The sequence below is a fragment of the Thermobia domestica genome, chromosome 1 (assembly GCF_964235325.1).
Source record: "Thermobia domestica chromosome 1, izTheDome1.hap1.1, whole genome shotgun sequence".
NCBI lineage: Eukaryota > Metazoa > Arthropoda > Insecta > Zygentoma > Lepismatidae > Thermobia > Thermobia domestica.
In genome coordinates this window covers 88,582,396-88,604,252 of record NC_137454.1, presented here as the reverse complement: position 1 = coordinate 88,604,252, position 21,857 = coordinate 88,582,396, and the positions used below count along the sequence as shown (strand labels likewise).

At 33.4% G+C, this 21,857-nt stretch overlaps 1 protein-coding gene across 9 annotated transcripts in view; it reads left to right on the top strand.

The window, feature by feature from the left end:
• Positions 1–21,280, top strand: part of LOC145687193 (uncharacterized) — a 277,098-nt gene extending 255,818 nt beyond the window's left edge. For 8 of the 9 annotated variants that reach the window (XM_081760661.1, XM_081760659.1, XM_081760677.1 and 5 more), the window contains 4 exons: positions 791–958; positions 14,901–15,148; positions 16,739–17,003; positions 20,894–21,280. In XM_081760661.1, the coding sequence (XP_081616787.1) occupies positions 791–958; positions 14,901–15,148; positions 16,739–17,003; positions 20,894–21,070 (858 nt within the window). In that variant the 3' untranslated portion in view covers positions 21,071–21,280. The remainder of the gene's footprint in view (positions 1–790; positions 959–14,900; positions 15,149–16,738; positions 17,004–20,893) is intronic. The other variant, XM_081760666.1, reaches the window with a different exon arrangement.
• Positions 21,281–21,857: the final 577 nt, after the last annotated feature.

Genomic DNA, 21,857 nt, shown 5'->3' with positions numbered 1-21,857 from the left:
ACCTAATTCAAATTCCGGTACCCTATCGAACCTTCGGACTACATTAAGAATCGTTTTTTCCTGTTCTCGGACATGGAAGTTTTGAGACTGGCACATATCAAAAAGGTAAATAAATAAATAAATAAGAAAGTGACTATTCACTTTGAATTTTATGCTTTTCGTGCCATTCTTGAAGAAACCTAACAGTCACTATTTAAACAGTAGGTTTTCTTTTAATGTTTTCTTTTGTTTCACTCTAAACCAATTGAAAAAATGAAATGAAATCCTTCAGTTTTACGTCCCAGTTATACCGGCTAGGCAAAAGGAAACGGTGATGATGAGAAATGAATGAAATGGTAGAATGAAGAAAGTGGGAGGAAACGGAAGAACCCCGAGAAAACTCACGCACACGGTGTTTGTCCACCACAAAGTTCACTTGCCGCGAGCTGGGATCAAACCAGGGACCCCATACACCAGAGTTGAACGCTCTACCACTGGGCCACCGCAGCCCACTCTAAACTAATTGAATATTCCCCTAATCGATATTAACGTAAGTGGAGACATCTTTCTAGTAGTAACTGCCTACTAGAAATCGAAGCCAGATACTTGAGTTCAAAGCATTGTTTATTTTCTAAATCCGATTTCAAAATAATTAAAACTTCCTCGAAATTATTCGAAGTTAAGAGAGAAGGAGACAGTAATCAACATACTATTTTGTATAGATAAATAATATTTTGAATACCTTAAGTTCTTTCATTGGATATATGCGGTTAGTACTTAGTTCGTCATACATTATTTTCCTGTTCTTTAGATAGCGGATTTAAGAGAAAAATTTGAACGTGCAAGTCAAGAGACAATGGCTATACAAGCAAAAAGCGAAGAAATGAAGAAGTCTCTGGAAAGATACGTCGATGAAAATGTAATATTAGTGAAAAAGAATAATGAACTTGAAGAGTACTGCAAGTATATAAGACAAGAGGTATTTATTTTTTGTAGGGCACGTCATTGAAGATATTATTTGTAAACTGTAGAAGTAAATAGTAGCGTGAAATCTTGTATCGCAATGAAACGCTTGTAGACTATTTTTTTACGTAGAAATGAAAGATCTTATTTATTTTGAAAATCTTATTTTAAAAAAAAAAACAGTAGCTTTATCATATCAGTTCTTTCCTAGCATTACCTTCAGTATGTTTACACAATTGACAAGTAGAGGGTTATATCAGGTTATGATTCTAAATTTCTTCCAATGTAATTCTTTGTGAAATCTTGTTCAATGTTTTATTTTATGTATAGATGATATTTTAGACTTTAATTTATATATATGATTAGACAGAGAGAGAGAGAGAAAGAAAGAGAGAGAGAGAGAGAGAGAGAAAGAGAGAGAGAGAGAGAGAGAGAGAGAGATTGAAAATTGGAAGATGTGCAAGATCTTTACAACAGGTGTCTTATCTCTTTTAATGCAATAAAAACTATAATTTTTGAAATAAAAATGGTTCGGCTAGTCAATTACTGAAGACTTAATTAAGCTTGCTCTCACAAAATCTCTCGTCTCAAGGATTTATTAAATATTAACTATACCTCCTTCTATTAACTGATGCAACTAATACCTTTCTTCAGTACAACAGTACCAAAATATACGGATTACTTCTGATAAATTTTGTTTCAATTTCGAAAAAATATTTCTTTCTTTTTTAAATTTTAAATGAAAGAATACAGACAAAAATATATTTCTCTTCGTACGCATAGTATACACTATATTGAGTATGCTATACTGAATATCACGTATAGTTAAATATAATTTGCTATTTGATTGTGATAAGTGGAAGTAATCTTAACTTGTCTGAAAAAGTAATGAACTCCTTATGAAACAGATTTCGTTTCCTTATACATTCTTAAGTATCTTTAAACTACCTACGTAAAAGTTGTTTTTTTTTATTATTGTAGGAAATTGTATATTTTAAACAATTTTAAAATATTACTATACAAAGTAGAAACTGGATGCAGTTAGCTAAGGATAGAAGTCAGTGGAGAGCTTCTGTGAACGCGGCATTGAACCTCCGGGTTCCATAGGCCATAGAGTTAGTTAGTTAGTTAGTTTTAAAATATTACTAACGGCTATATCAGTTTTAACGATGTAGTACTATTATTTCAGCTTCCCGTACTCCTATACTCTAAAAGAAAGTATCACGTTTAGAAGAAAAGAAATCTAGTTAAAATAGACTTCCAAACTATTACACAAAACTTATTGACTCACTGTTATTTTAACTTTCCAAATAATCCATTATGAAATTTTTCAACCGTCAGTTAACTTGTCTCTCTTTCGTTATTAGTATCGTTATTGTCTTAATGTTATTGTTTTTTTTTATTCACATGTTTATTTATACTGTATTTTTTAAAATCTGAAGTTTTGTATTTTTAAAACATTGCTGATGTTCTTTTAATAACTTCTTTAATATCAAGTATAGAAATTACTTGAAATAAGGCTGTCTATGAAAGGCTAAATGGAAGATACGTCGTAAAAATACACTACACTATCATTAATTGTGTGTCCTAGTAAGAAAACCACCAGTCTTATCTCTATGCTTCATACAGTGCCATCTTTGAATTAATGTTTACATTACGTAGTGACACATTTTAACTATTCGTCGTCAATAATTTGAGAGACTTAACATATCTGTCATGAGTTATGATGTGAAATGTGACAGTATCTATTATGTATATATATATATATATATATATATATATATATATATATATATATATATATATATAGAAATATCATACTGGAACAATGCTCCAACATTGTTTAAAATTAGGTAAAACAACTACTGTCTGAAATTAATTGAACTATTCGTGGCAACCATAAGCTTCAAAAACATATTGATTTGATTTACAAGCTTTGGGGATGGTGCGGATACATTCCGTTTCATATAGCGCCGGTGCTATGATAAGAAATGTTAAATTTCAATCAATCAACGGTCCACGGCCGCTCGTATCAAATCAACCTGAAACTAAGGAAGCACGAAAAAAAAAAAAAAAAAAAGCAGAAGTTTTTCGAGTTGATCGCTATATATTTGTGAAATACGTTGAGAAACTCACTGAAATTCCTAAGACCATTCTAATGGATAATTTGAAAAAATGGGAAGTTGCGGGCATTTTGCTGTGAACTTATTGGCAGTTGACTAACAGGATGCAAAAATGGAGATAGATATAAATGGTTTATGGTTCAGGATTCTGCCAAGCGCTCTGAATGCCTCGAAGAAAGCTCTTAATAATTGTTACATGATAACGCGCCGGTTCAAGTAAACCCGTTTTCTTGACCAAGAAAAATATTGTGGACAGGTATGCTGGATGGTCGCCCTCCTTTAAGGCTGGTGAGTTTTCACTTTAAACCAGTCTGTTGTTGCAGCCTAAAAGTAATATGTTTTAATTCTAGCTCTTATATTATGAAACCTTTTATATAATGACAGTGGGATATGCCCATTAGTACGACGAGTCGAAGCCCATCTTTCAGTTTTGCCTATTAGTGGAAAATAGGAGCAAATAGGAGTCTACTAACAAATAGGAGTCTACTAACATCTACGTTTTCGACACCGGAGTGTTAAGGCAAGCTCCTCCTTTTGGTGTCAGGAGGCATCCCAACATCGTAAAGTACCGAATCCCACGTTAAGATCACAACTTGGCAGAGTTCAATCCATAATCTGGAAATTCCGTGGAAAAAAGGAAGAAGCTAGATTACGGCTGGAGTATCACGTTCACTACCAAAACCAGTTATTTGCGGGAATAGGATGAACCTCTCCTCCTCCGGCAGGATATATTTTCTTACTCTACAAGGAAGACTGAGATTTCGGCACAGATTTTATGTTTATTAAAAGCATGTTCCTTTGATAGAGCAGATCTGTCCTGTCCACTGAAGAATTTAGACGTTTGCGATATTTTGATCGTGCGGAGGTTTCTTAATTGTTAGTCTTTTAATTATGGGCTTGTATGAAAGGTTGAACAAATGGAATTTTTGGAAAGGATTAGGTTGGTGCGAATGAATTGTTCGGTTTGACGTCTGGTGGGAAACTCAACTCAGTAATATAACATAGGGATGGACTATGGTCACACATCTAACGTTACAAATTACATATATCAAGCAATCAGGGTGGGATATCTAGACAGTAAGAAGGCAATGTATTGTTGAACAGGGTCGTATGGAAATGCATGGAAAATATACGATTACGAGTGATTTTTCCTAATCAATTGAAACTGAGACATCTACACAGCAAGCCACAAAAAACATTAACAGTGCATTAGGGTCAGGAATAGTGAACGAACGTATCCTTCACCATTGGTTTGTCAAATTTAGTTCCAGAGCCAGAGAATTGCAAAATGAGCCTCGTCTTCCCAGGAACACTATGAGTGTTGGAAAAGTGTTCGTGCCATTGCAGACGAGTTAGGCATACATCGTGTTACTGTACTGTCGTTTGCCGTGCAACTGATAAGATGAAAAGGTTGGATTCATAATGTCACATGAATTGACAGCGGCCAGCAAGAATCGCCATTTAGAGGTGTGAAGTTCTTTGAGTGTAAGTAATAACTGAAAAAGTTTCCTGCATTAGATTGTCAGTAGTTTTGATGAGAAACAATCAGACAGTGGTTGAATCTTCATCAAAATCCAGAACGATTTTCAAAACCCATAGAAGAAGTTGCTGGTATGATGGATAATCTATGGTAGAGTTCATCCATCATGTCTTTCTTCGTCGAAGCAAACCCATTACTGTGAGTCGTTATAGTGCTAAATCTCATTAAATGTATCGCTCTCTTATTAAATGTAACTTTGCTCGCAAGCATCCAAAAATATTCAAAAGACAGCGTCCTCATGTTGCACGACAATGTACGCGCAACTGTACTTCAAGGACGTTGCAGATTCTCCATGAGTTGCAGTATGACACCCTTCTTCATTTACTGTATTCGGCTGATGTCTCTCTAACCAACTACCATCTCTTCAGGCATCTTGAACTCTTCTTGGGAAGGAATCCTTCCTGATGATCGGACGGTGCAATGTGCAGTTGAGGACTTCTTTGAGTCGTAGATTCCAAGTGTCTTTCGGCATGGGTTCCAATTGTTGAGTGAGGAATGGCAAATGTGTGTGGTTGCAGACGATGGCTGTTTTTATTAACTAGGTATTGTAGTTTTCATTTTGGGGGGCTTTGGAAATGACGCAGAATGAATGGAAAGAGAGGAATTGAAAGTGAAATTGAACAGCTATAGTGTGTTTGATGCTCTCTCACTGGGAATTGAACTCTGAACGTCATGCAGCTAAGGCTCATGCGCTAGCCACTAGACCAGCGAGGAAGGCGATTGGAATGTATTAAATATAGAAGTAACATTTATAACGACTCTATAGAAAAGCGTCGTCAACCTGGTCCGTCTGGTAAAATATAAGTTACGAAGCGATAATAACTTTTCTTTATGCAAGAATCAACTCAGATATTCAAAGATCATTAGCCTCACCTTTATTGCTTGATATGTCTTAAATATTCCTTTTTAAAACCGTGAAATACATAAATTCACTTGACTAGGTCAACACATAACATGTACATAGCCACAACTATCCCATAATAATCTCTTACATATATTAAAAACATTCTTCTTTTCTGTTAATTTAAAATGAACATTCTACTAAGTATATTACATATTTATGAGCACTTTTTGCCCACGGTACAGGTAAATATTATACAAACTAAAGTATTTCGTTATAGAAAATGTCGCCCGATAAAGGGACTGAATATAAAAGTCATGAGTAGGCTTGGCTTTTATATTCAAGAACCACTGGTCTGATTAGATTAATGTTCGTACATTACATATGTTCTTTATATTTTGATCACACCTCGTATATATCTTCATTATTTTTTTGTTAACCCTCATATATATATAAAATATTAGTTATTATCATTCACATAAATACATTTACAATAAATCTTTGATTTCATTAATATTTCTCTTTTATTACATTATTATTTATTCTTTATCATTAAAAAAAAAACATCGTCGCTTAGAAATATAATTAACGAGGGTGAAACACAAATTATCAAGATTACTAGTTTCGATCATTATTACAAACGATGATGTGACAAATAATATTTGTTCTTTTCGGGCGCATTGTATAACAAATAAGTTAGATGTTGCAATTGTAATGTATACATAGTAGCACTAAGATGTCATAAATAAAGAAGAATTTCATTCAAGGTAGTTATTGAATAATGGATTTTATAGAATGGATCTTATTCTTAACATAATCTTTGACAATTAAACACAAATCAATCTGATATAAAGTAATTTTTTTGCCTTTAACTAATTATAAATTGAATTATGATTCTTCACATTAATAAGAAAGAATAAAAATTAAACAAAACCTACGTTTGAATAATCAAATGGAAGTAAATAAATTTATTTTACAGAAACAAAAGACACCTTTTTGTTATTAAATAAACACATTTTTCATTATTATTGTTATTTTTCATTCTTATTTATTTGATCAAGAATGTTGGGTGCTACTAACTCTTTAACTAGATGCATCCATTTTTCCTTTGTATACGGAGTAGGCTTCCAAACCTTTAACTCATCTATATTGCGAAGTCCAATTGACCTCCCCGTTTTAGCGTTTAACAGTTCGAAGACTTTAGGATTTATCTCCTTAAAACATAAATAAGGGCCTGAAAAAATGTCACAAAATTTATAGATTTTCTTTAACAACATATTACTCTGCGGATGTTGTTTAACGAAAACTAAATCGTTGACCTTGATCCGATATTTCCCTTGTTGTAAAGACTCTACTTGCGAATTACGTTTCAAAAACTTGTTGTGTCTTCGGATCTTAACCATGTTCACTAAATTGGATGAGTCTATAATTGTCGAATCTTCTAATTTGACATCAAAATGTTGTTCCACAGGGAAAATTACATCAGAGCCATTATGCACCTTAGCAGGAGACAGATCATTATATTGGCAAGCGCTATTATCTAATTTTGGAAGCAGTTTTTGAACAATTTTCTGAGGTATACCCGGTATCGTCAAAGTTTGGTTTTTAAAATCAAGCATGACTCGTAATTGGGATAGTAAATCTAAGCCCATAATTAAGTTCTCGTTAAGATCTTTGATAACCAGAATAGGGATTGATATTTCGAAATCTTGGATAGATATTGACACACGGGTAATTCCTGCTACTCTCTTTTTATGTTTACCGGTAAAATCAACTATAATAATGTTCTCAGCCTTTTGTAGCTTAGGATTCGAATAATTACTAGTGATTACTTTCCACCATGAATACGATAATAGAGAGGCGTTTGCTCCCGTATCGAGTAAAGCTTCGGTACTTAATCCATTGACTTTAATAGGTATTTTAGCAGTACTATATGATTTTAAAAATACAAAATTTTCTTCGATATTAAAACCATCATTGACAGTATCGTCTTCAAACCAACAACGATTTACAACAGGTATAAATTGATATTGACACCTGTTAATTGCTATTTCCGAATAGTTATTCACAGAAACGTCATAGGAAAGATCATTTTCATAATTAGCATGAACCGGTAAATTGGAAGATAAATGTTCATAGAAATTATCGCTTAAATTTTTAGATAAATGCTCATGAGAACCTACAGCTGACATGGGTTTAACCCCTACCATATCAGCCGCAATTAGTTTAAATTCATACTCGAGTAGGGTTCCAATAGGGTACACTGTACAGCACAATCATGATTATGTCCTGTATTATTGTTTTGTACAGAAATTACTTCAATACCTGGATCTTGATGTGAAGTGCCATCTCTTATCCTTCCATTACTTCTATCCACGTAGTTCGCTGCGTTGGTGGAATTTCTCCATACATTTCGTCTATTTTTAAACCTATTTTGACTATATGGTCTAACATAGGAATTATTACGATTAATTAGGTTAGGCGGATTCCCTACATAACCTTGTCTATTTTGTTCATTTTGATTGCTAGAGTATACTCGTCTTAGGTTCGGTTCATTATTATTCACACTTCGGATATTCAAATTCCGAACAGGGACCAAATGATCTGAATTATTCTTATTTTTACCCATTCCTGATTGTGTTAGATTCATAGCATGGTATTGAGTTTCGTAGCATTGTACAAGCATTAATAAATGACTGAAACTCATACACTGTGTGGAAAATAAGATCTGCTGTAATTTAAATGGAAGCAAATTGCGAATCGATGCAATTATTCTTGATTCCGATTGCAAGGGATTAACAACCTTTAATTCATTATAGACATTTATAACAAACTCTACAATAGATTTGTGCAATCGAGGATTGAAATGTTGATTTCTAAGAGTGGCATCTCTGTTTGCCAGCAAAAAGTCATTTTCGTAATTCGCGATCAATGCCGCTTTAAATTCCTCATATGTACTAATGTGATCACGTATTGCCTTAAACCATAAGGAACAAGGTGGGAGTAATACATGGGGTATTAATTTCATGTATTGTGATCGGTCGATAGACATTATATTACATTCGTCTTGGAATTTCTCTAAGAAAGAACTAGCATTTTCATTGCACTTACCACTAAATTTACTCATGGCTTTGATTTCGCTCATCTTGACACTTAGCTTTACCTTTCTTTTCTCACTCCTTGTTCTTGTGGTGTGATTGTTCCGGTCCGTAGCGTGCTGTGTCATGATACCATTTATATTTCGTTCATCAGTGATCTTCGGACAATTTTCCTCTAATATAATATCCTCCTCAGATTCCGGCGAAGGCGTATTTATATCCGGTGATTGGGGAAACTCGAAGCGATCACTGCCCAGATTATTGCGATAAATGGTGTCTCTAGCCTGTAACGTTTTAATTTCTTCCTGCATAGTAGCCAACTGGATCTTTTGATGTTTAACGGAAGATTCTATTAACGTTAAATCCTTTTTTACAGCACAGATTTCATGATTTTGATGATCGTGCTTTTCTTGACATTCATCGGCTAACCTTTTTAACTTCTCTTCAAACTGCGAGGATATGTCGTTCATCACCTGGACGATTGTTTGTTTCGTATCGTCTGATTTCAGTTCTATCCGTTCTATTCGTTTACTTAATTCTTCATACTGCTTGCTAGCTTCATTAAATTTCAGTTCTATCTTCTTTTCCATGGTCTGGTTAGCTTCATAGAACTTCTGTTCCATGTTTGTGTTAGATTCATTGAGCTTCTGTTCCATGGTTTGTTTTATCTCAGTCGTCATTTGCATAATTTGTCGCTGCACAGCTAACAAAAGTCGATCCTCAGATGACAAACTTGGTGTTGCACTAATTTCACCTGGATTACTGGTATTAGATTCCTGTTGCACTATTTCACTATCCATTTTTCTTTTGATGACCTTACCGCTTCGTAATACGGTTAAGTTCGTATTCATAAATGGTAATATCCAAGTAAATTCAGCCCTACTTTCCTTCTTCGGGAACTGAATTTTCAAAAGATCCCGGGTTTCGTAAACCAAATTTTTATAACGACTCTATAGAAAAGCGTCGTCAACCTGGTCCGTCTGGTAAAATATAAGTTACGAAGCGATAATAACTTTTCTTTATGCAAGAATCAACTCAGATATTCAAAGATCATTAGCCTCACCTTTATTGCTTGATATGTCTTAAATATTCCTTTTTAAAACCGTGAAATACATAAATTCACTTGACTAGGTCAACACATAACATGTACATAGCCACAACTATCCCATAATAATCTCTTACATATATTAAAAACATTCTTCTTTTCTGTTAATTTAAAATGAACATTCTACTAAGTATATTACATATTTATGAGCACTTTTTGCCCACGGTACAGGTAAATATTATACAAACTAAAGTATTTCGTTATACATTCTGTGGTCAAAACTAGAAGTAATAGCGTTGGGTTTTCGTGAGCAATGTATTGCTCGGTTCAACATGCTTTTTCATAGGTTGTAGCATAACACCTCGGACAGCGAGGTTGTAAATAATGTTTAATTCCACATTGATGCGAGTACATCATCTTCTGGCTAACCTACCCTTTTATTTTTTTTTTAATTTTATTTATTTATTTATTTATTTATTTATTTATTGCTGGAAGCTTCTGTGAAGTCTTCTTTCTACTGATCGAAACTAGTATATTTATAAGTTTAGCCTCAGACAATGAACACCAAATAAGAATCCAATTTAATGATAATTCTGTCAGGTAAAGAATTCATACAAAGTAATAAAATAACTAAGAATGTAAAAATTGTTTGATTTTAGTTAATTAATTGGTTCAGACTAAACTTTACTATGAGCTAACATATAACATACAGAAAAACGTTGGTAACAAAATTAATTGGGGGATCTAATCTCACAGACATTAAGTATCAGTTTTTAAGATGTGAATTTTTATAATAAAATAGAATATCGTGATGCGCACTTTAATAACTAACTCTATGGCACATAGCACATGAAGGTCAATGCCGCATTCACAAAAGCTTTCCATTGACTCTTGTCCTTAGCCAACTGAATCCATTTTCTACTTTGTATTCCTATTTTCTCGAAATTTATCTTAATATTGTCCACCCATCTGCGCCAAGGTCTCAATAATTGTCGTTTTCCGATTGTGTTCCCAGTTAAAATTTTGAAAGCGTTCCTACTTTCTTTCATTCTGGTTACATGACCTGTCCACCTGAGCCTTCTAGGCTTGATGACCCTAATAATGTTTGATGCACGGTATGAATTCAGGGTGGTTACTCTTTTGGGATTTTCAAATTCCCTGACGTTTCCCGGTTTCCCAGATCTTTTCAGAAAATTTCCAGAAAAGATCCAAAATGGGTATATTCGCATATTTTTAAGCAAAATTCGTCACAAAACTGTAAGTGAACTACAACGTAGAATCTGTAAGACTAAAATGGACATTACAGAAGGTAACTGTAGTCTAATTTTAATCTAATTTTCTAATTTCTCATTTTCTAAGGTCTAGTGTTAATCATTTACCAGTCAATATTTCTCCACCACTGATCCATACCACTTTGGTAACTTTCAGTCTGAAGATTATTTACAAAAGACGATACACTGTAACTGTTTCTAAAATCCAACACGACATTCACTGAGTTGTTTTTAATATCTCACATCACACTAGCTGTTCACTAAAAACCAAACTATTAGGATTAATACAACATTCATTGAAATGTTCAAGACCTCAAATGACTCATTTCTTCATCAATTGCAGACAGCTACTCCTTAACCTCAGCCAACAACTCTATTTTCTTTGCCTCGAGTTCAACAACTTTACCCTTAATGACATTTCTCTTCTGTTTCTTCTCTTCCTCTTTCTGGTTAAACTTCATGATCATTAAGAGCAGCATGGACAACTTTCTTTGTAATTTTGAACTTTTCTGTACCACCAACAGCTGAAATTATATCGTATACCCCAGTGCATTTTTTAAGAAATCGCTACTGAGTATCAAGGCCCCGTGACACACATAGCAAAATTCAAACGCTCAGAGTTTTTTTTTTTTTTCAGTGCATTTTGGTATAATGTACACTTCAGAAATAATGACATACAAAATGACGTATTTGTCAGACTTTTGCTAATCGTTTCATTTCCGCCATCGCCATCAATACAAGAGCTAACGTTTTCTTTTTTACATTTTGGCTCAGATCTGCCTTCAGGCCCATACGGTGCTATCATAATTGGATATTTTCCTTTATTTATTTATTTATTTTTATATCCATATTTTTAAGTTGAATAGAAACAGGACAAGGACAAAGAAACGAGACTGGTACAGATGGAGAGGATACGCAACACACAATATCAGAAACAGAACTGGCTATCGCCGCAACGCAAAGTGTTTCCCAAAAGTGTAAAAGTTCTGTTCAAAATATTTTATTAGAAATGATGTGTTTTAATTGTAACGAACCAAAACAGTGTTGTAAGCTAAAGATAAGTAAAAGTTCCATTCCATAAAAGTTAAATATCCAAATAGCAAGTTGTTTTCTTCTGTTATTTTCTCTCAGAGACTATTCAAAAGGTATATAAACCAAATGTCATTTGCACCGTTACATGTGAGAGTTCGGCATCAAGCTCTCCACTTCTTTAGTCGGTCTATTAACTTTCTCTGTAGTATAGTACAAGAGAATGAAAGTGCTAGCATCTCGAGGTAGACAAATGAGTATTCGAAACGAAGGAAAGAGGATACCTGAAATTTCAAGAAAAAAGTTTTCCAATTTTATACCTATCCATAGAATACAAGCTAACACATATAGCCACAAAACCAAAGTATATTGAAGTAATTTTAAATTTACAGTAATTCAAGTAATTTATTGTTCAAGTACTTTTCCAGTAATTTAAAGATTTAAGAAATGTACTGGGTATCCAAACTGCTGGGCCTGGGTAGCCATTTGGATACAAAAAGATAGCTTAAAAAATGCCCTGGTATATCCTCCTTAGTGCAATTAGACTCTGCTCACTTCTGTTGATTGAAAATCCCCTCTCTACACTGGCATTTTCATGAGAAAATGTTAAAGAGAACATTTGCGTTGAGCATGCACATAAATCTAGCATTTCCATCCAATGGTCATGTAATCTCTTATTTTTTCTGTCATAAGTCTTCATTACTTCCAACACCAGAAGATTGTGAGAAAAAAGTTTTAAATTCATCTTCAATTTGATCAGCCAATGCCCCTGAAAGCCAATTTCCGATTACCACGATTTCCAGAAAATTGGACACTCTCTTTGCAGCTATTTTGTCCTAATGTGCTAATTCCTTTATAATGCTGTATGAAGCTTCCTACCCTTAGCTCGTAACAATAAAATTTAAACTTTTGCCAATGTGACTTCCATCAAGAGCCGCCATTGCACCCAAGGCCTCGCAAATTGACGATATGAAATGGTAATATGAATCATATATTTGCCCGAGAAAGTATTTTTCAATGACCATATAGTATTCAAATAACATTCTGGGGAGGGCAAACAGTAGTCGGGTGTGGGCTTGCCCCCCATCTAGTTACACCTATAGGGATATCACTAACAGTAATACGAAAATATTTGACACAAAATATTTTATTAACGCTGAATATGGATTTCTCTCTTCTACAATTTCCTTCGTCCCAGCAGTGGCGGCTCTTGAAGGAAATCATATCTATAAAAATAAAAATTTTATCGGTACAAATTGAAGGAAAAAAAAGCTTACCTGATGTTCTAAGCCATTATAGAGCCTACAGCTTTATGATGCTCTATGAAGTTTCCTACCCTCAGCTCGTAACGGTCCCACAAATTACCGATATGAAATGGTAATATATCACATACATATTTTCTAACTGAATGGCATGAATTTACAGTGCCATTTCAGACACAAACCAATTTGGAACAGCAGAAGACAGGCCATGTTTGCAACCATGGTATTGAGGTCACGCAAACAGCATTAGCTCCCCCCTCTCCGCCAATACCGAAGTACTGATTGATTCATTATTGTTATAAATGGGGGTCTGGGGGGCGAAGCCCCAGAGACGTAGGGGATTTTGAACGAAAATAAAGAGGCTAAATAGCTAGGAAGATAGTAAATACTTACATTTTCATCGATGCAGAAATTCCCGTTTTTTTCTTTCTTCAAAATTCCCTGACCTTTCCCGGTGTTTGTAAATTCCCTGACTTTTCCTTGTTTTCACGGTGGCTGGCCACTCTGAAATTATGTAGTTCCTCATTATGAAGTTTCTGCCATTCCCCGTTTCCGTTCCTCTTAGGTCCGAATATTTGCCTCAGGATTTCATTTTCAGATACTTTCAGTCTGTGTTCTTCTCTCAGATAAGCGACCATGTTTCGCAACCATACAGGACAACAGGCATTATTATCATTTTATATATTATAAGCTTCAAACTCCTCGACTGAATTCGCGAAAACAAAAGATTTTGAACCGAATAATAACATGAATTCCCTGCTTTCGGTCAACATTTAATTTCTCCATGAATATGGTTTTGGTCTGTTACTATCGATCATATATATTAGAAAGTATCCACTTTTTCGAAAGCATTTTTGATATTTTGTCGTATCCATAATTCACAGTACGACGATCCCGGTGAATTTCCATGTATTTAGTTTTCTCTGCCTTTACTTCTAAGCTCATGACCCTGCAAGCGTTTAACAGAATCTCTGCATTTCTTTTTGTTGTTCTATCATTTCCTATCACATTTCCATCATCAGCATAAGCCATAACGTGGTGAAGATCACTGTTCCTACAATATAGCACATTTTCTAGTACTATACTTGCCTTTCACTTTTGTATTATATTTCTTCATCAAATAGAACTTTAAAATAAAGTTCTTTATGTTAAATAATAAAAATAACATTGTTTTGGTATATTGGGCAATTAACCAATTACTTGCGGAACATTCTGTCCTATCAACGTTTCACAGCACATAAAAGTTTAGTTTACAGTCATATACGGATGAGTTTATGACAAATAATTATAAACTAAAACTTCAAAGTATAACAATTAATTTCATACAAGTCATATTTTTCATTATGTCAAGATAAGTTACTTAAAACAGATTGAATCCGTGAAGTGTTGGAGTTTGGAGGCTCTTAAAAATTTTCCATTAGAAGATTAGATGTGCACACCGAAATTTATAATTATTGTTGTTATTAATATAGTACGTCAGCAGTTACTACAGAAAATTAGCTGTTATATTTTCTACTATGAAATCTAGATATAGATATAAATTTAATTTTCCTCTATCTTTCTCAGTGACAAATAACCCTCTGGATAAAGAGATTGATGTTAATATCCAATTAAAACTAAATTAAATTATAATTGAAGTTTTGAGTTTCTGCGCTGAAATGAATTTCGTATGTACCACATTTAAATATCTTGTTATTTAATTTATTGTTAAAAGGAAGTCTAATGCATAAATTTTCCTTTGTTTTTCAGTTAAAAGCAATTCAAAAATCGTTTGCAGCCCTCCAGAAAGATAACCTGAGAAAAGCAGAGTCCATCAACAGCCTTGAGAATGAATTAGGAGCATTAGCATGTAATCAGACAGAAATGTGCAACGAATCCCAAACGATTGTAGAAAATGTGCGTTCCATGATTAAGCATTATCGCGAGGAACAAATAGCACTTTTAGATCAATTAGAGAAGAAAGATGAAACAATTGAAAAGCTCCGTATGCAACTTGGGTAAGAAAATTGTAATCCATTTTAATACATATATTGGTAATTGCTGCACATAATGACAAAAAAAGTTTGTTTCAGATATGAATTTTAGCGAACTGGCAGACTTTGGCTTCTTTTGAAATGAAATTTTACCGAAAAGTAACAAGAACAATATTAATTACTTGTAGTAAGAAAAAGTAGGTATAGAGTAAGTTAGACAAATGAAATAAAATTCACATTTTATTAAATATATTGAAATTGATAAATCCATAGATGATGTATAAGTCGGACTGCTCAGTATATGTTAGCAACTTCCGTTTAATAATTGTTTGCATATTTCATTTGTTAAGAGCAAGCATGTCTTATTGTCTAGGCTTCCGTTTTTAACATTTTACCTTACTAATACGAAATCATCTAAACCGGTTACTTGACAAAATTCAAAGAGATATCAGAATTGCAATCATAGGATTTTAGGGGATTATTCTATACTTACTTTTAATCGTACATGAAGTTCGAGCTTATCAATGAATATTGCCGTTGTCAAGTGAAATTGTTTCTAAATCTACTATATGTATAGGATATCTCTTGGAATATGTATAAATAGATGTACAAAGTACTTTTGTTATGAATTCCTTTCGCTATCAACACTATGTATAAACATACAACGTCTATCCGGAAAGTAATGTCATCAATTCTACAAATATGAAAAAAAAAAAAAAAAACATTAATTGCATAATACTGAGAATAATACCGTACATTAATATTTTTAAATATTGTCTTGCGTCGATATATCTTTGCCAGAGGGATATCCAATCTGCGAAGGCATCCTGGAAGGCCTGTTCAAGAAGTGTGTTTAAAGTCATTTGACAAGCTGCTTTCATGCCGACAATTGTTCTGTAACGATGTCCTTTAAAAGGGAATAGTTTTTGAAATATGTAACATGTCGACCTTAAACTAACACTTATTCGACGATCTGTTTGCAAAAGTTCTTTCACACGAGTCACATTTTCGTCGTTTGAGGAGGTTAACTGACATCCAGCGTGGGTTTCGTCCTCGACATCTTCATGGACTTCCAAAAACTCCTTGTGCCATCAGTAGACTTGCTTTTGTGATAAACACTCATCCCCAAAGGTCTGTTGAACCACTGGAAAAAGTTTCCGTTACAGACTTGTCGAGTTTTACCCAAAACTTGATCGCATATCTTTGTTCCAGTGAACGCTGCATTATGACTTGTATAAGCGACGAAACAGATGTTTACGAAACCGCCCGTCCTTCACCTCCGAGTGCTCGGAAGCAACTGAGCAAGTATTCGCTCGGTAGTTGACTTACACTACCATCGATTCCGGCGGATAGAGTGCGCTGGAACATACAGTCACTTCACAATAAAAAATGTATTACTTTCCGGACAGATCCCGTAGATATTAACATGGAATCTGGATTATATCAGCTTTCATCGGAGATCTATACCAAATGAGGAAACGCTAATTTTTAATCACGAAGAAGCCCAAATGTTTAGGGAAGGTGTATAAATAAGAAAACTTTTAAATACTGCAACTTTTTTTTTTTTTTGAAAGAAATTGGAGTAATTACTGTATACTTTTCCTTTTTCAACAGGAAAACAGTAAGTAAAGTAAAGCTATTAGCGAAAGAGAACTCGAAGCTAAGCCTTGAGCGAGAAGAGCTCCAGTCGCAATTAGCTGACAATGGAGAGATGGATTTTGATAATTACTTCGAGTATGGCAGTAGTAGAAATAAAAGCGGCAGTAATATATCCTCCAGTGACAAATCATATATGTTGGATGATCTTCATAAGGAAAGTTGGTCTCATACGTCCCTAAGAATGGAAGTAACAGCGGATGACTATAAGTCAAGTGAAATGGTAAGCCTTCTCTTTGCTTTGCTGACTGTAAGTAATGCCGTAATAACAACAATAATAGTGCTAAAATAGCAATAGACCCACTACATTACAATGTTGTATAAAACTAACATGGACAGGATGTACAAACAACCTATTATATAAAAATGAAAGTTATCTTCATTTTTGCGATCACATCACGGGAAAAAAAGCTAAACCATTTGAAGTGAATTGTTGGATATAGTTATCACTGCCTCGAACTGGACTTTTATTATGTTACTTTGGTTAAATTGTGTATCCTAAGGGAGGAACGGGGATCAAAATTTATGCAAAAACAATCAGTATCTCAAGATCCTGTCAAGTTAGAAAAATGAAACTTAATATATGCACTCCTCACTAAAAATAAGTGCACCGTTTTTGAGAATTCTTGTTTTAAAGGAAAAGGTGACCATTTTCTACATATTTTTTTTCTATTCTGAAATTAAAGTAATAGAATAAAAATCCAATTCGATGTATGATGTTGCCTGTTGTTTGTGATCATATCACGGGGAAACGGTTGAACAATTTGAAATGAAATTTTGAACATAGTTAATACCTATCGTTGAACTTTATTTTTAATCATGTTACTTTGATTCAAGGACGCATACTAACGGGAGTAGAGGGGATTCAAAGTTTGTATAAAAAATACAGTATGTCACGAACCCGTCACGTTAGGAAGATGAAAATCAGTATATACACTCCTCATTAAAAATAACTAAGGCATATATCCTGTTGTTTGTGATAGCAAGTAATTTCTCATTTTAAAAAAATCAAAAGGGATTGTTTAAGTTTGGAGGGTGAGTTATCTTTGCACGAAGTTTTCTGAAAGCCCTTTATATTTTGTTCATAATTCACACATAAAATGTTTCAGTAGTAACAGCAGCATATGCTTTAATTTAAGAAATTGGAGCGAGAAAGAGAGCGGTGGTTTGTACCTTTTATTTGTCATACAGAGATCAACACGTAAATCCATTGAAATCTCGAATTCATTTTTTTTTCATGATCACGTTACTTTCTTCTCTCCTATTCTTCCTCTTCGCTTGAAAGTGAAAAAGATTTTTTAAAAAAATGTTGCTGTGATGCTCCGTGAAACAAAGTCTAGGAAATATTTAAAAAATACCACTTTTATATTTAGGTTTGTACAGGCATTGACAAAAAGAATGCCACGTACTGTATTCAGATACATATATATAAAATGTATCTTTCTTTCTTCATACATTTTACATATATATAAAATGTTTTTTTTTTCTTCTTTCGGTGGTAAGTACTATTTTAGTTCTCGAAGAATTCATACATAGGTTTGCTAACAATGTCCTAAAATAAATATACTTAATTAAGCACTAATTTTAAGAATAAAATAATTCGTATTCGTTCTTCTTACATGGGTTGAAATTTTTAAAAAATCCTTCTTAGCGAGTAGTTGTAAAAATAACAACCGTAGATAATACCTAGAGAATAGTTATCAGTATTACTCATTTGTACATACATTCGTTAATATTTTAATTCACAATGAAATGTAGCTTGTGTATTAAATGATCCTCATCAGTAAGATACTCGCCTTTGATTACTTAAATATTTTCATGAATCATAGAATGCATTGCGATGTATTTCTTGTTATCGCTGGTTTGAAAGGCTACGTCAACCTCACCTTACACTATTATAAAGACGTGATATATATATGAAGTTCCCAATCATCTCTCTCACTAGGGCAACACATCATGCACTGCCAATCGCCACTCAAACTTGGGAGATTAGAATGAAGATTGGTAGCAACGTGGTCGGTCGCGTCTAAGCTATTAATTATTAAAAATAGATTACTTATTTTTCTCTCTTCCTCTCTCATTCCCTCTTTTGCCTTCCAGTGCGAGTGATAGCTGAAATTTCAACTACAACTGGGAAATACGTCACGCGACCTGCTCTCTCGCACTACTAGGTACTCATGAATAGACTCAAATAACCGGTAAAACACTGAATATATTTCCAATGATCATATTTTTACTTTAGCCTATGTTACATCTCTTTACACTTTGTTCAATTATATTCTTTACGCACAAATGCAAAGTAACAAGCATTCACATAAACAAGATAAATGCATTCATGAAAAATATAACATACAACTAACTCACGACCGTACTTATGCAAATATTTACAAATTAGTTCCCCCAAACTTTATATAAAGTGGTTCTCTAACATGTATATCTATATTCAATGCGCGCTGTTTTTTTTTTTTTTTTTTCTGAGTTTATTCTTCCTTTTTTTTTCTATTAACCAATGAACTTACATTCGACGTACTGACTTACGGATTATCGTTCCTTTCTCGCACTAACATCAAAAACTTGATTCCGAAAACAGTTAGATCGATGCTTCACTCTTTTAATGAAAATATATATCACTTTAGTTACAAATCTGTCCCATGCCGCTATACACAAAAATTACTTATTTGTTGTTTGGCGGGAGCACTCCGATATTTCATGGTCCTAACACTGTTGAACTTCCGGACCGATTGATTGCGCTTTACTTGCCACGGTCTGTCACCTGACTGCCAAAATGCGTACTTGAAGTAAGAATCTTTATAATTGGCTGATTAAAATGGACTGTCCAATCAGAGATGGGTTTTGATATCTTTTTGGTAACTACAGGTGACTCGCTACTTTTTAGGTCTGTGAGGAACGCGTAGAAATTAATTCTCATAATGGTCTGCACAAGGAGTTATTGTTCTATATACTCATACAAATGAAGAAAAGGTTCGTTCTCGGCGCCTGTCTGACGAAAATTAGTAGAAGCATAGAATATCAGTGTTGCTAACTTATGTTCACTTTCCTCAAACTGGATGAAAAGAACTAATAAAATAAAGGTTTTTATTTTCTTGCATAGATGACAGCGTCTCTATCGATAGCATTCTTTAAACATGGCTTATGATTTCTTTGACTTATGATCGCTAAATCGCGAACTTCCTCTTTATCTGCATTGATAATTGCAAAATCAAGTACAATGCAAACATCATAATATCCTTAATAGTCAACAGTTTTACACTTACTTCAACCTATAGATAAAAAATTGGAGAGTCTACTTTAAAAAAGCTTACACTCCCTAAAGATGTTAGTGAGGAAGAGAACAAACAAGATTATCTTTGATTATATAAAATATAAAAATATAACTCTCGAAAGATTCAGATTTTTTTTATCGCCTTAACATAAAGATTGTGCATTAATCTGTAGGTTAAAAAATAAATAAATAAAATAAATTTGAATTTGAAATAAATAAAATAGAGATTAAGAAAAAAAAAACATTACTTGGTTTTAAATGCTACATAAAGTAGTAGTAATTGAACTTTTTGCATATATGAGAGAATAAATAAACGTTTTTTTTTTTTCACTGGAAAACGATTGATTCACCTCACTTTATGAAAATCTTTTTAGCATCTTAAATATGTTTCTCAAAATCGTTCTTTAAAAAATATTTCCGTCAAGTTGAGAGCTAAATCGCATTCTTGCATCCTAGAACGGTAGATTCACCTCAGTTTACTAAATGACTTGGATCCCGTTTTGAAGATAAAATTTATAACCAACCAACCAAACAAACAAACAAACAAAAAAATCTTACTTAAGAATAGAAGCGCTAAAATGTTTTTAGATCTAGATAATATTGTAAACTAATCTATTTCTTCGAGCAGCAAACGAACGTCGCAAAGCAAGGCACAATAAAGTGAACTAGTGGTAAGGTTGAAGAAGAAAAGACATTTTTGGGAGCAATGATAGTCAGCTTCTGCCTACTTATAACTATTATAATGGTACCATACCTAATTCTCAGTTTTGTAAACTTAACTATATACATGAAAAAATGCTTAAATTTTCTTATTTTAAATTATATTTCAGGGTTTGTGTAAAAGACCTGGAGATACCATGAACTCAATGGATGTTCAACGCCTTGCGACAGAAATTTCTGAAAGAAACAAACACTTAAAGGACAGATTTAAGCAAGTCTCAAAACACTATAGTCGTAAGAAATATACAGTTTTAAACGACGATAAGGATACAGAATATTTTAGTTGAATTTGTAGTTTCTTTTTTGTTTTGATTTCTATGTACTATTCTGTTGTTTGTAACTAGTCATTAAGTTAAGTACTCCGTTTTCCTCTATATATACGATCAGGTCAACATAAATTGTAATTCAATGAAAAAATTAAGTATACGTAACTAAGTAAATCCTGTTATTGTGTACACCAATGTTTTATAGTATGAAATAGAGATATTTTTGATAAATTTTGTTTTTCTTCATCTATCATATAGCTACCCTATAGATGAAATTAGTAGTCGCTAAAAAAAAAATCTTTTATGTCAAGCTACGAAATTTCTGGCCCGCCAATTCGAAGGGAAGCAAAATAAAATATCTGTATCCAATCAATAAACTAAAATATTAAGTCATCAATGGCAATCTGACGACCAGAAATTTCGTTTCCTGTTTTATATCATCATCTTTGAAATTTGTTCTCAAATTAAATGAATTCTTTATTTCGATAATACATATTATGGTCTATATGCTAAGGATGATGATGATAAATTATATTTCCAGGAGAGAAACAATCATATAAACATTTCCGTAAAAGCCTTATGAACTTCTATTTGTTTACACTTTTTTTTTTTTTTTTGTCTGAGCTTTCCCTCATTTTTAAATACTGTAATGCAATAATTTTCTATTCAAATTTTATAAATTGTGTTAACCCTTTCCAATCCAATTGTTCTGCAACAGGATACTACTCAGCTCTTTATTTTTAGTGGAAAAGTAGAAAATAGTTTCTTTGTCCACAATCCTCACTCAAAACACAAGACCTGTCGAGAA